This window comes from Microtus pennsylvanicus, chromosome 1 (genome assembly GCF_037038515.1).
Source record: "Microtus pennsylvanicus isolate mMicPen1 chromosome 1, mMicPen1.hap1, whole genome shotgun sequence".
NCBI lineage: Eukaryota > Metazoa > Chordata > Mammalia > Rodentia > Cricetidae > Microtus > Microtus pennsylvanicus.
In genome coordinates, this window is record NC_134579.1 from 34,406,056 (window position 1) to 34,420,691 (window position 14,636).

The following is a 14,636-nucleotide window of genomic DNA, read 5'->3' on the forward strand; positions in this document are numbered from 1 at the left end:
AACATCTTAACTCTGCAGTAAAGAACACTGGTTGCTCTCCTAGGGGGTCCCAAGTTCAATGTCCTGCACCCACAATTATCCTTAACCACAGTCCCACGGCATTTGACACATCTTCTGGACTCTGTGGGCACCAAGCCACCTGTAGTACAGACAAAACACCCATAACACATAAAACAGAGTAAGTAAATCTAGCCAAGTATTATGGCACACAGCTTTTAATCCCAGCACTCAGAGGCTGAGGCAGGAAGATCTGAGAGTTTCAGCCTGGTCTACATGGCAAGACTTTGTCTCAAAAATAAATCTAAAAATGTTTGGTATTTTTGGTTTCTTTTCGATATGCACTGGCATTTTGCCTGCATGCATGTCTGTGTGAGGGTCAGATCTTGGAGTTACAGTGGGCTGGAATTTTTACTTTTTGTTGTTTTGTTTTTTGAGACAGGGTTTCTCTGTGTTACTTTGGAGCCTGTCCTGGAACTCGCTTGTAGAACAGGCTGGCCTCACAGAGATCACCCCCCTGCTGTAATCACCTGATGTTTCCTGACATGGAAGTTTTTTGTATACTGTGAAGTAGTGTTGCTCTGATTTGAAGAAAGAGCTAAGGGGCAATAAAGAAGAAGAAGTTAGGTAGGGCGAAGAAGGATGGAGTCTCGAGGAGACTGAAGAGAAGATGACCATGCCAATGCTGAAAATGGTACCGCCCCATGGTAGAGCACAGATAAATACGAGTTAAATTGAAAGATGCAGTTAGTAACAAGCCTAAGCTACCAGCCAACCATTTATAATTAATAAGTCTCTGTGTGATTACTGGGGAGCTGGCTGGTGGGATAGAAACATCAGCCAGTTTCTACACATATCAGAAAACTGCCTTTATTACTTTATTCTGTTGCAACAAAAATTTCACACAACTGCTGCCACAGTGGGAACAAGGTATTTAGGGAATTTTAAATCTTATTCCCAAGCCATGGTTACTCCTATTTGGCAACAGGATGAAAGCTTCTATTTCCTTTAAAGAGAGCTGTGCCGGGCAGTGGTGGCGCACGCCTTTAATCCCAGCAGAGGCAGAGGCAGGCGGATCTCTGTGAGTTCGAGACCAGCCTGGTCTACAAGAGCTAGTTCCAGGACAGGCTCCAAAATCACAGAGAAACCCTGTCTCAAAAAACCAAAAGAAAAAAAAAAGAAAAGAAAGAGCTGTGTTTCTGCACACTTCAAGAACCGGTAAACCAACCTAACCTCTTCATACCGCCCACTGTTTAGACTCAGAATGAACTGGGGCTGAAGTTCAGTGGGAGGACACTTGCCTAGCATGCACAAGGTTCAATATAAACAGACTTAGATACTCAACTGCTACAAAGTGTCTCCATTTGGGGCTGAAGAGATGGCTCAAAGGTTAAGGGCATTTGCTACTTTTACAGAGGACCTGGATTCAGTTCCTAGAAACCAATGGTGGCTTACAACGACTGTTAACTCCAGTTGCAAAGAATTTCGTGGCCTCTTCCAACTTCCATGGGTTAACAAGTACTCCAACACATGAAAATAAATTTTAGTGATTTTTTTTTAAGTGTCACCTAAATAAGGGTCATTTCCTAGTTTTAAAATATTAGGTCAATTCAACAGGAAGACAAGAAATGCTAATGTGTCTTACACTTAAGAACTAAGAAAATTCAACAAAAAGAGAGAGAGACAGAGACAGAGACAGAGACAGAGACAGAGACAGACAGACAAAAGCAGGGCAGTGGTGGCACATGTCTTAATCCCAGCACTCGGGAGGCAGAAGCAGGCAGAACTCTGTGAGTTCAAGGCCAGCCTGGTCTACAAGAGCTAGTTCCAGGACAGGCTCCAAAGCTACAGAAAAACCCTGTCTTGAACCAAAAAGACAATGACGACAAATTTATACTTATATAAAAAGCAACAGAACAAAAATCCATACATAAAGAAACAAATCAAGGGCACTTTACCAATAACCAGGTGAGCCGTGGACACAACAAAGCCATGGGGAAATGACAGCATCACCCCCAGTTGGCAGCACTAAGCACAAGGCAGCGGCTGCTTATCCTACTTAGTGTCATTAAGTAGGTCCTATCAGCTGCTCCTGCTTCATAAAGACTTGTTGTCCTAAGACCCTACAATGGACATTAATTAAAAAGATCCCTTTTCTACCTGCCATCTTACAGATACTGATGACTCGATCCCAGCATTCATTAGGCAGACAGATCTCCAAGTTCTATGCCGGCCAGAGCTACACAGAGTCTCAAAACAAAATAACAAATACTGTCTACCACATGCACGTGACGTTTTTTTATGATTTATTTATTTTTATGTTCATGAGTGTTTTTGCCCAATGCGTGTCTGTGTGAGGGTGTCAGATACCCTGGAACTGAAGCTACAGGCAGCTGTAACATCACGTGAGCGCTGGGAATTAAACCCACATCCTTTGGAAGAACAGTCAGTGCTCCCAAACCCGAGCCATCTTCCCAGCCCCTACATGTCTTTAGGAAAAATGACTAGACCTATTATATGTACACAACAAAAAGCTGGGGTAGAAGACTGGCAAAATGGCACACCACCAAAATGCCAGCAAGCACTAAAGTGACAGAAGCAGGGGGCTGGATGAAAGCTCAAGGCTCGTCTGGTCTACATCAAGACCCAGGACTAACCTGGTCTACATCAAGACCCAGGGCTAGCCTGGTCTACATCAAGCTCCAGATCAGCCAGGACTAACAGAACAAATCCCTGGGTTACAAGAAGAAGGAAATGGGAGAGGAAAACAGAGGAAGGAGAGGCAAAGCAGAGATTAGGACAGAGATGAACTAATTTACCAAAGAATAAAAAAGCTCTTAAGAGGTCTGGAGAGTAAGTGCTACTGCTGCAGAGGACCAGAGCTGGACTCTCAGGACCATGTCAGACAGGCTCTTCACTCCAGCACTGCACTGCAGATCTAACGCTGCCTGAGAGCACCTCTGTGCTCATGTGCACATACACACAGAAACCATGTGTAATAATCCTGCTTATGTGTTCTGCCTGCATGTACATCTGTGCATCACGTGTCTTGCAGTCTTGGAAGTCAAAAGACAGCACTGGATCCCTAAGACTAAAGTTAGACAGTTGTGAACTACTGTGCTGGAAAGGTCCTAATGAAAGAGCAGACAGTGCTCTTAACCACTGAGTCATATCCCACAAATACATTAAAAAATAAAATAAAGACTTACTAGCTGGGCGGTGGTGGTGCACACCTTTAATCCCAAAATTTGGGAGGCAGAGGCAGGCAGATCTCTGTGAGTTCGAGACCAGCCTGGTCTACAAGAGCTAGTTCCAGGACAGCTAGGACTGTAACACAGAGAAACCCAGTCTCAAAACAAACAAACAAACAAACAAACTGAAAACAAAATTCCTCAACAGATTTCTAATTTAAGGTCCACCATGGTCAGCTAGGACTACATACTACAGTTTTCTAAGAGAAGTTTATGTAAACATTCAAAATCATGATCTCCTAATGACAGTACAATGAAAGGATGAACTGCTTTCTCTTCCTGGCTAAGGAAACACTAGCCTATAAAAATGCTGCTCAAATACCGCGTGATGGCTCTCCTGGAACTCACACTGTAGGAGAAGGCTGACCTGCATGGGCACAATGTGGCAGGCATGCACATGCACAAAGTAAACAAAAGATTTTTAATGTCATCCAGCCAAGACTCAATCCCGGGGCTGGAGAGGTGGCTCAGCGCTTAAGAGCACTGACTGTTTCTTCCAGATGTTCTGAGTTCAATTCCCAAGCACCACATAGTGGCTCACAACCATCTATGATGAGCTCTGATGCCTCTTCTGGCCTGCAGGGACACATGCAGGGAGAACATTGTATACATAATAAACAAACCTTTAAAAAATTATTTTAAAATTTATTTAAAAAAATAAATCTAAAACAAGACTCAATCCCAATCTGCAGCACAGTGAGGTGGGAGACCTCCTATGGCTAGGCTTTGGTCCTGGACAGTTTCTCTATATAGCCCAAGTTGGCCAACCAATGCCTTTGCCTCAGCATCTTCTTGGTTGAGACAGTTTCCTTATGTAATTGTCCTAGCTATTCTGGAACTAGCTCTGTAGACCAGGCTGCCCCCAACTCAGAGATCTGCCTGCCTCTGCCTTCCGAGTGCTGGGATTAAAGGTGTGTACCACCACCGCCCAGCTGGTCTCAATTCTTAATAGGTAAAGGTACTCTTATTCCTAAATACAAGTCAGACTAACAGTTCCGTCACAAATTAAAATAAAGCATAACTTTGCAGAAGCTGTATTTGAAACACCTGAAAAGCTTATAAAATTACTAGTGCCCAGACATACTATAGTAGATTCCCAGTTGACTGATTTGGTACCACTGTGGACATTCAGAATTTGTAAATTCCAAGTATTTTTAAATCTTATTTGTATTAGTGTTTTGCCTGTATGTATGTATGAGAGTGTCAGATCTTAGGAGTTGCAGACAATTTTTAGCTGCCACGTAGGTACTGGGAATTGAACTCGTGTCCCTCTGAAACAGCAAGCAGCCAGGGCTCTTAACCACTGAGCCTTCTCTTCAGTCCCCATTTTCATTCTTTCTGCTTTTCTTGTTTTGTTTTTCAAGACAGGGTTTCTCAGTGTAACAGCCCTGACTGTCCTGGTCCTCACTCTGTAGACCAGGCTGGCCTCGAACTCACAAAGATCCACCTGCCTTTGCCTCCCGAGTGTTGGAATTAAAGATGTGCACACCATGCCGGGCAGTGGTAGCACAGGCCTTTAATCCCAGCACTCGGGAGGCAGAGGCAGGTGGATCTCTGTGAGTTCGAGGCTAGCCTGGTCTACAAGAGCTAGTTCCAGGGCAGGAACCAAAAGCTACAGAGAAACCCTGTCTCGAAAATCAAAAAAAAAAAAAAAGAAAAGAAAAAGATGTGCACACCACCACCTACTGGTCCACCAAATGATTCTTATCAAAGGGCTGGAACCACTGAGAAAATAAACTTGGGAAATACTATGACAAATCTTTTGGTCTTCTTCAGTAAAATGACAGCACAGGGAATAAACTATTAAAGGTTTTAAAATTATATTTACAAACTTATAAGCCCAACAATATCAGGATCCTCAGCTACAGACCTCAAGGCCAGATAGCCTGGGCTACATCAGACCCAGCCTTATCCCATCCACTCTGCAAAAAACGTTATAAAAGTATTAAGGACTCAGAAAACACCAACACACAATCTGTGATGGGGAGTTCCATGTTGGCCGTACCCTCAGAAAGAAATGGTTCTTTAGCCAGGTGGCTGTGCAGGCCTTGAAATGAGAGGCTCAGCAGGTAAGCCACAGGTGTCCCCGACTCAGTCAGGGGTGAGATGGTGAGAGAAAGGATACTCCGATAGGAATCAGTCGAGTGGCTATTCAGCCACAGGAAGTAGATACCAGCACCTGAAGTAGGGTTCAAGCAATTCTTACCAACAAAAGTCAAAGAAAGCAAACTCCTCTTCGGACTTTACAACATGGCTTCATCCCAAAAGGAAGGCAGTGTCAACAATGGGTCTGGGTTGTTCCCAACCCCCTTCAAAGACTTACATTAACAGGAGCAAAACTGAGACAAACTACTTAAACGTTCCCTAGACTTTCAAAAAGAACGCCTGATGCCAGGTTGTGGCGGTGAAGACCTTTAATCCCAGCACTTGGGAGCCAGGGCAGGTGGATCTCTGAGTTCAAGGCCAGCCTGGTCTACAGAGCGAGTTCCAGGACAGTCAGGGCTACACAGAGGAAAAGATGGATGCATACTATAGGACACTTGGAGATAGCTAGGAAGGGGGGGAAGGTAATTCCCAAGTAATTCTCTGTCTGGCTGGAGCTGTAAATCAAAATCCCAGCCCTTGTCTGGTGGGAAGGAGTGTGATAAAACCCTGCCTGTGGGTACAGCACAGAAGAGGCCTTGGATTCACACCCCAGCATGCACACACTCACAAGCCTAGGAGAACAAATGTGGTTCAATATCCACTAATATTCACTTTTAAACATGTATTACACGTGTGTAGATATGTGCACACACACACGCTTGACAGTGGATGGCAGAGACCCACCCTGGAAGTAGGTTCTCTCCTTCCTCCACAGGGGTCCCAGGGATCAAATCCTGTTGTCAGGATTGCCAGGAAGTGCTTTTAAATGAAAAGCTACCTCAGTCTGAAGCATTTACTTTTTAAAAATAATCCTAACAAGACAAATTAAACAACCCAGCAACGCTGTTCTATTCAGCAGCTCCCAATGTGATGGCTAACACCTGGCTAAGCACAGAACAGGAGCTGAGCCTCTGCAGCACCTGCCCAGCACGACTGAGCATTCTGGGTTAAATCCCTACTCAACTGGTTAAGTGCTCACAAGCGACAAATGCCCTGGCTGACTTCTTGCTAACGCCTCTAGGACTATGACTGCTTACAGGTGTGGGACGGTTCTCTTCTGGAGTAATCCTGGCCCAGGACTGCGAGCCGAGGCCAAACGGCCCTATGTAGCCAAAAAAAAACAGTGAAGATTCAGAGACCGTTTACATCTTCTGTGTTCAACACGCTCAACATGGGCTAGCAAATCAAATTTTAATTAAGACAAAATTTTCATCTTAAATTGTCAAAAACATTTTCCTGGAACGTTTCTGTTCCACTACCGATAAACTACCCCCCACCAAAACTTCCGTTAACTGCATAAAGCTCAATTACCCACCACAGAACGTCTAAGCAAGTGTAGGGAGGATAATGAAAAGTGATAAAAAGCACATTAGCACTCCTCAAGAAAACCAAGAAAGCCAGGCACAAAGGAAGGCCTTTAGTCCCAGCGCTTTTTCCAAGTTCAAGATCAACCTGGTCTACACAGCGAGTGAAGACACCCAGTCTCAAAATATAGCTGGTCGAGCTGGGCGGTGGTGGCGCACGCCTTTAATCCCAGCACTCGAGAGGCAGAAGCAGGCGGAACTCTGTGAGTTCGAGGCCAACCTGGTCTACAGGAGCTAGTTCCAGGGCAGGCTCCAAAGCTACAGAGAAACCCTGTCTCGAAAAACAAAACAAAAACAAAAACAAAATAGCTGGTCGGAGGAAATGTCAACTTGAAAGCCTGTACCACTACATACAGCAAGTCCAAGCGTGAGTCAACTTCCTAAGGCCTGGCTAGGAGAAGCAAAGATACTACGCTGGCCGCACAGCACGTCGCGGCGGAAAAAGTGGAAGGGAAGAACACAGCAAGGGGCCATTTCTCCACCTAATGACTATTCCTAGGGAACAAGTGGTCTGAAGACCTGGGAGGGGCAGGAGAGGGGAGACCAATGAGAGCTCGAGTTACAAGTCCGAACGGAGGGCGACGAGAGCGCCCCTCTGAGTGGCTGGAGACGCACCTGGAGACCGGGCCAGGCCGCGAGCCAGGGACGCCCCCGCCGGTGCCCGCGCCGCCCCCAGGACCGTTTTCTGCCGAATCTTGCCCCCGGCCCAACCGCGAGCCTGGGGGGGAGGGGGAATCGGGCCGGTCGCCCCGGGCAACCGTGGACCCCTCGCGAGCGTCCCCGCGGGGCCCGCACGGGAGCAGAGACCCGGCCGGGGACGCGGGCGGGCGAGCGAGCGCGCGGAGGACGCGGGCGGACAGGCGGGCGGTGCTCACCAATTCCTCGTAGCTCCTGTTGTGCTCGTTGCCCTCCCAATCCAACCTCTTCGGCAACAGCTGGAAAAAGACACGAGAGGCGTTCGAGTGACCACCGCGGCCGGGAGGCCGGGCGGGCGGGACGGGGACGCGGGGACGGGGGACGCAGGGGCGGATGACCGACCTGGTACTGCTCCAGCTCCTGCACCAGCACCTGCGGCAGAGACGCACGGTCAGACCCGGGAGGCTGCGGCTGCTGCTGCGCCCGCCGGTCCGCCCTCCCGCCCCCCCGCCCGCCCGCACTCACCTGCGCCGCTCGGCGACACGGGCCAGCCGAGAGGTAGCGGGCGATGAGGAAGTACAGCTCTGCGGGGAGAAGACAGGGACGGTCAGCGGCGGCCGCGCGGCGCCGGGCGGAGGGGACGCGCGGCCGCGTCTTACCCGACTCGATGAGAGGCACCGGACGTCGGGCCGGCGAAGGCTCCGCCATGGCGGGGCTCGGGACGGACGGGAACGGGCGGGCGGGACCGAGCGAGCGAGCCGAGCGGAGCGTCTAGGCCGCGCCGAGGCCTGAGCGGACGGGCGGACCGCCCCCACCCCCCACCCCGACACAGGTCCTCAAGCGCGCGCCGCCTCCATGCCGTGCGCGCCGCTCGCCGACGCGTCCGCGGCAGGAAGTAGCGCGGGGCGAGGAGTCGGGCCGCGAAGTAGTCCCTCGGCGGGGAGCGGAGGGACGCGGGCGGGCGGGCGCGCGCAGGCCGGAGCGCCCTGGCTCGGGAGGCGGGCCTCGTCTCCGCGTCCTGCGTGTCGGGAGCGTGAAGCGCGAGGGGGCGGTGGAGCCAACAAGGCCCTGCGTCCTTGGAGCGGGGCGGGGCGAGGCGGGGGAGCGCGCGTGGCCCGGATCCCTGCGCGCGGTGAGGCGGCCGCCGGCCTTTGTGCGGCGGAGACGAGCCGAACTTGTGCGGGGAGGCCGGCGGGGGTGGGGCGGGGGCGGAGACCGGGGAGGGCGGTCACCTGGGCCCGGCCCGGGACCCCGCGGCTGGGGAGGAGCCGTGCGGGAGGACGGCCGGACCTACGGAGCGTTAAGAGAAGCCCTGTGCTGTGCGGATGACGGAGTCTGCGGGTTGGGGATGACTTGGCCGGTGGAAAGGGGGCTGGGACCGCGGGTGTCGATCCTGACGGGACCTGAAGTTGGGAGAGGTGGAAGAGTTCCAGACCATTCCAGTAATTACCACGCCAGGCTCCTGACCTAACCGGATCTGTTTCACCACGGCCAGTGTGCGCTGACTTGAGCTCTGACGTAGAGGGGTGAACAGAACTAAACATGGCCATTGTTAAGATTTCTTAGGCAGCGAGCAGAAAAAGACTAGAGCCTGACCCCAATCGACCGGATTGTTGGTTCCAAAATAGCGAAGGATGGACGCTCTTCCCACGGGAAAGGCTGCGGTGACTCTTAACGGGGATGTTTGCATCCGTAGAGTCTAGGGTGGTTTCGCTGGGTCTCTCCCCAGTTTAGGATGCAGCTACAGGGTACTGGGGGGGGGGTGGAGCTGGGCTGTCTTTCCTTCCTCTCTGCGACGACCCGACGACCCATCAAGGTCATTTGTGGGAATTGTGTCTTGTGACCACGGCTTTCTAACAGCCTTTCTCATACCTACCTGCGAGCACAGCCTTCGCTAAGCACCGAGGCAGAACTGTGTGTCCTTGTCACGCCCGGGCAGGATTCACGGCCTGGACCTTGGACTGGCTCCAACTATCAGGTGGTTGATCTTAAGCAAATCACTTAACCCCTGCGTCTCAAATGGCCTTACCTGTAAATAGCAGCCCACAGTGCACCTACCTCCTAGCGTGAGGATTTAATGAGCTATTAGCATTTCCAGCATCTGTCTTGACTTTGGATAATTACATGGAATACTTAAAGTATATATGAATACATAGATGACCCGCACCTGTTTAGCGTACTGCTAACTCAACAAACACCAAGTGATAAGATAAAATGTTGGAACAGTGAGCTCCAGTGTCCCCATCAGAACAGTGTGGTGCTCTTTAGGGGAAATGTGAACTCTAATGATAAGATTTAGGGCACCGGTTTAAAGAGCAACTTGCCTGAGGGAAAGGCAAGAAAGTTTCATTGTTCCAGGGACTTCATGCATAAGACCCTGAAAACCGAAGAACTCGGGTTTCAGGCTGACCGCACCACTGCACCAAGTAAACCGAACACCAGATGATCCCAGCTCAGGCAGATGTGAGAGGTTCAGAAGTTCAAGGACATGCTTAGCTACACAGCAGCTTTGAAGACAGCCCCAGGATACATGAGCTCCTTAAAACGAGTTTTGACCGATTATCCTGGGTGCCTGGTAGGCAGAACCAGAAAATTTCCACCTAAAATTGGGAGAACTAGAAAGTTCCAATCAAGGAGAGGTGGCAGGTTGAGACGAAGGTGCAGAAAAACATTACTTAGTAAACAAAAGGAGGATGCCCTGGAGCTGTAACCATAAGAAGAGATGAGGGTGGGTGCAGAACCGGAGAATCTTGGGTGGAACCTGGTGGCACCTTTGCCACCACCAATGATAAGGCATCCAAACCGTAGTTAAACTGAGATAGGGACTAGAGAAGTGGCTCAGTGGTTAAGAGCACTTGTTACTCTTGCAGAGAACTCAGGTCAGGTTTGGTCCCCACCACCTACATGTGTAACAAAGTTACACCATCTATCGCTCCAGCTCCAGAGAATCCAATGCCCTATTCTACCTGCTGATTTGCATCCTGCACATGTAGGCAAAACAGTCATTCACATAAACTGAAAAATTGTCAAAGATGCGTAACTCTGGAACACCTTACATTCTGACTTGAATATTCCTTTGCTTGCTGCTATACGAAGCTCCCAAGTGACAAAGATGGGGTTGGAGGAGACATTACAGGGACACTTTAAAATTTGTTTTCTATGTGTATATGTGTGAGAGTAAATGCTCGTGTGGTGTGTGTGTGTGTGTGTGTGTGTGTGTGTGTGTGTGTGTGTGTGTGTAGAAAACCAAAAGAAGGCATCAGATTCCCCAGAGCTGGAGTTACAGGCAGTTTTGAACCACGCCAAGTGGGTCCTGAACTTGGGTCCTCTGGAAAATCAAGTGTTCTTGACTATTGAGCCATCCCTCCGTCTCCTTATTTTTTCTTGTAATCCAGGCTGGCCTTTAACTCCTGATCCTCCTGCCTCTGCCTCCTTCAGCAAATCCTACCAGTCTGTGCCACCAGAACTGGCCCCTCCAGTTCCTTTTTTTTTTTTTTTTTTTTTTGGTTTTTCGAGACAGGGTTTCTCTGTGGTTTTAGAGCCTGTCCTAGAACTAGCTCTTGTAGACCAGGCTGGTCTCGAACTCACAGAGATACGCCTGCCTCTGCCTCCTAAGTGCTGGGATTAAAGGCTTGAGCCACCACCGCCCAGCCTGCAGTTCCTTTAAATGTTAAGATTGACCACAAAGTTATGTATTTCATTTTGTGACAGTATCATAAAATAAAATGTAGTTCCCAAATGGATACAGGAGTGGTTTTTCCCCCAAATGCTGGTCATTGTCTGGATAATAGTTTTAATCTTGAACAGACATCATGGTTACCCTGCTGAGATCAGAGGACCTGAAAGCGGTGATATAACTCAGTGGTAGTGCATTTACCCTGTGATTGCTCTCAGCACCCCGTGAAGAATAAAGGGAGGATGGAACAGCCGTCAGAGTTGGCTCTCCCCTCACTCATGGGTCCTAGGGATCAAGTCAGACCATCAGGCTCAGCAGCAAGCAGCTTCACCCCTGAACCATACCTCACACGTGCACAGACATGCATGGACTTCCTAACAGGGCAGAATGTCATCCCCATTCAACTCAGATCAGAGCCCCTGATGATTCATAATACACCTGCAAGGAAGGAGTGCACTATCAGCCTGTAGTGCCAGAGAGAAACCTCTGAACAAGACAAAAACTGTGTGCTTCCAACACAAGTGAATACAAGCCGTGCTGGAATTACCCCAAACGCTTGGCTAGCCCTGGAGAAGTCCTAACAGCAGGCCATGTGTAACGCCACCCATCTCCACTTTGAGATACATCTCAAAGCCCGTTCCTTTCCTAGGCAAACACGCTGAGTCCAGACAACGGCACCAGCTGCACCAACTTCATAGAGGGGAGCAGAGAACTGGAGAACAACCCAAGGGCAGTCATGCCAGTGACTGGCAGGCAGGAAGCAAACAGGTGAGCCAGCACCACCCTGACACAGTATCTCCCTCTACCACACAGGGAAGCAGGTCTGAAGAGCAAGCTCCATGAAGTCGCTCAGCCAGCACAAGCGATCAGAAAAATTGGAAAGACCGAGTGAGAAATGCAAGCCTGTTTTCAGTTCTCCCGTACTAACAATGATGAAGCTGAGGCAAGGGAGTTTAAGAATTTCCCTAAGGTGGGGGGTGGCTGGAGAGGTGGCTCAGCAGTTAAGAGCTTTAGCTGTTCTTCCAGAGGTCCTGAGTTCAATTCCCATCAATTCCCACTTGGTGGCTCACAACCATCTATAATGAGATCTGGCGCCCTCTTCTGGCCTGCAGGCATACATGCAGACAGAACACTGTACATAATAAAATAAGTAAATAAACACCTGACAACCTGAGTTCAATCAGACCTGCACCCTATACACACATACACACACATTTTTAATTTCCCCAGGGCCTAAAGGAGTTAAGGAGTTACAAAAACCTGCTGTGCAATCCTGAGGTGTTCTGGATTCAGATTCCAGCACCCACATGACAAGCCAGATGTTATGCCCAAATCACAGAGTACCCAAAAAACCAACTAAGAGACCAAGTCCTATATGTAAAAGCAAAGAACCTTTATTATTCAAGTTTGAACTCAGACTCTCAGTGTGCCCCGAGCGCACTTGGGGTTGGGTTTTTATAGTAGTAAAGGTTGGGATGAGTGATTTCTAAGGTTCAGGACCCCTGATTGATATTTGTCTAGGGGTGTCCTGGTGAAAAGCGATGGGTGTGTGCTGGCAGGTGATCCTATCTGCAATGGTTGGAATGTTAGGAATTTCCTTTCGAGGGTCTGTTCCTGGTGCCTGAATAGTCTCAGTTTGTGGGCTTTCTTGGACCCAGGTACTGAGACTCGGGCTTCTATTGGGTTTGTCGTGGCTGGGTCCTACACTAGATATCCCAGCTCCAAAGGATCCAGGGGAATACATAAAACCAGATTTGGTGGTCCATGCCTATAATCCCAGCAGTGAGGGGGTAGATAGAGAAAATCAGAAATTCAAGGGCATCCTTGGCTACATAGCATGGGGTAAATGAGACTTTGTCTCAATTAAAAAACAGTGGAGGAGCTGGGCAGTAGTAGCACACACCTTTAATCCCAGCACTCAGGAGGCAGATCTCTGTGAGTTGGAGGCCAGCCTGGTCTACAGAGTGAGTTCCAGGACAGACTCCAAAGCTACACAGAGAAAAGAAAAGAAAAAAAAACCAGTGGAGGTTGTTGGGTTGATGTAGAGCACACGTTTAACCCCAGCAAGAAGCAGCAGGCACATCTCTGGGCTCAAGGTCAGTCTGGCTTCAGGACTGCTAAGGCTGCACAGAGAACCCCTGTCTTAAAATACACACACACACACACACACACACACACACACCAAAACAAAAGTGGAGGCAAATCTGTCTGACCACAGAAACCGCACATGAGAGGTGTTCAGGAAATGAAGGTTCAGTGTGCCTACCATGTGTGAATTCAGCCTTAAACTTCTTTGCCCCTCCAACGCCCAAAAAGACAAACAGTAGGTTAAGGTTGCTGCTACACATTGTAATCCCTCACACACACACACACACACACTTAACATGTGACAATCAAAATTTCTAAAAGAGAAGACTTGGTTCAGTCTAGCATACCTGCATAGCACAAACAAGGCCTGGAATTCAATTCCCAGGACTGGCATAAACTAGGTATGATAACACATTCCTGAACTCCCAGAAATCAGGAAGTGGAGGCAGGAGGATTAGAAGTTCAAAGTCGCTCTCAGCAGGTGAAAGTGTTTACCATGCAAGCCTGAAAACCCAAGTTCAAGCCTTGGCTCCAGACCCAACAGTGAAAGAATCAACTCCTAAAAGTTGTCCTCTGGCCTCTGCAAATGGACCAGGCATAAGCACACCCACTTGTGCACACACCGGCTGATTTAATTTTTAAAACAGAGTTTCTAGCTGGGCAGTGGTGGCGTGCGCCTTTAGTCCCAGCACTTGGGAGGCAGAGGCAGGTGGATCTCTGTGAGTTCAAAGCCATATCGGTCTACAGAGTGAGCTCCAGGACAGGCACCAAAGTTACACAGAAAAACCCTGTCTTGAAAAAAAGCAAAAAAAAAAGAGTTTCTAGCTAGCCTGGACTCCCTCACAGAACTGTCTCAAAACCGTAAAGGAGAAGTCAAATTTTGAAATACTGAAAATTGAGATAGGGAAGTCTCTAAGCAGGAAAGATCATACAAACAAAGTCCAGGTCTAATAATAGGCTAATGGAAATTAATTAGTTGGTTTGCAACAGAATCTATCGGGATCTTTTGCTGTTCGGAAACTCACTCTGCAGACCAGGCTGTCCTCAAACCCACAGAGGCCCCGCCTCTGCCTCCTGAGTTGGGGAATTAAAGTCATGCACCACCACCTCAAGCAGAAATTGATGTTAACTGGATTTATTTCTGATTTTTCAGACAAGGTCTCACTTTTTATTTCTCACTGGCCTAGAGCTCCATATGTAGACCAGACTTGTCCTTAAACTCACAGAAATCCTCCTGCCTCTGCCTCTAGTGAAAGACCCCCCGGAGCCGGGAGACTCTCACTCAAGTCTCGGGATAACACGACCCCCAGGAACTCACAAGAGACCGTCCTTGCTTCAATCACACGAGGTTTATTGACAGGACAGGAACCAGTGCACTGGGGCCGAAACTCATCTCCCACGCGTGAGAAGAAAGTTCGACCCCGAGTAGCTGGAAGAAGGGGTATTTAAGGGAAGAAACCACAACCCAATAACCCAAAG

At 49.0% G+C, this 14,636-nt stretch overlaps 1 protein-coding gene across 3 annotated transcripts in view; it reads right to left on the minus strand.

Moving 5' to 3' along the window:
* The window catches only part of Brwd1 (bromodomain and WD repeat domain containing 1), an 84,371-nt gene extending 76,129 nt beyond the window's left edge, over nucleotides 1-8,242 (minus strand). For all 3 annotated transcript variants that reach the window (XR_012909653.1, XM_075961068.1, XM_075961059.1), the window contains exons 1-4: nucleotides 8,053-8,242; nucleotides 7,919-7,977; nucleotides 7,796-7,825; nucleotides 7,633-7,692 (exon numbers count right to left, since the gene is read on the minus strand). Coding sequence is in view for 2 of the 3 variants with exons in the window: in XM_075961068.1 (XP_075817183.1) it covers nucleotides 7,633-7,692; nucleotides 7,796-7,825; nucleotides 7,919-7,977; nucleotides 8,053-8,101 (198 nt within the window). In the remaining variant the exon portion in view is untranslated. The remainder of the gene's footprint in view (nucleotides 1-7,632; nucleotides 7,693-7,795; nucleotides 7,826-7,918; nucleotides 7,978-8,052) is intronic.
* Nucleotides 8,243-14,636: the final 6,394 nt, after the last annotated feature.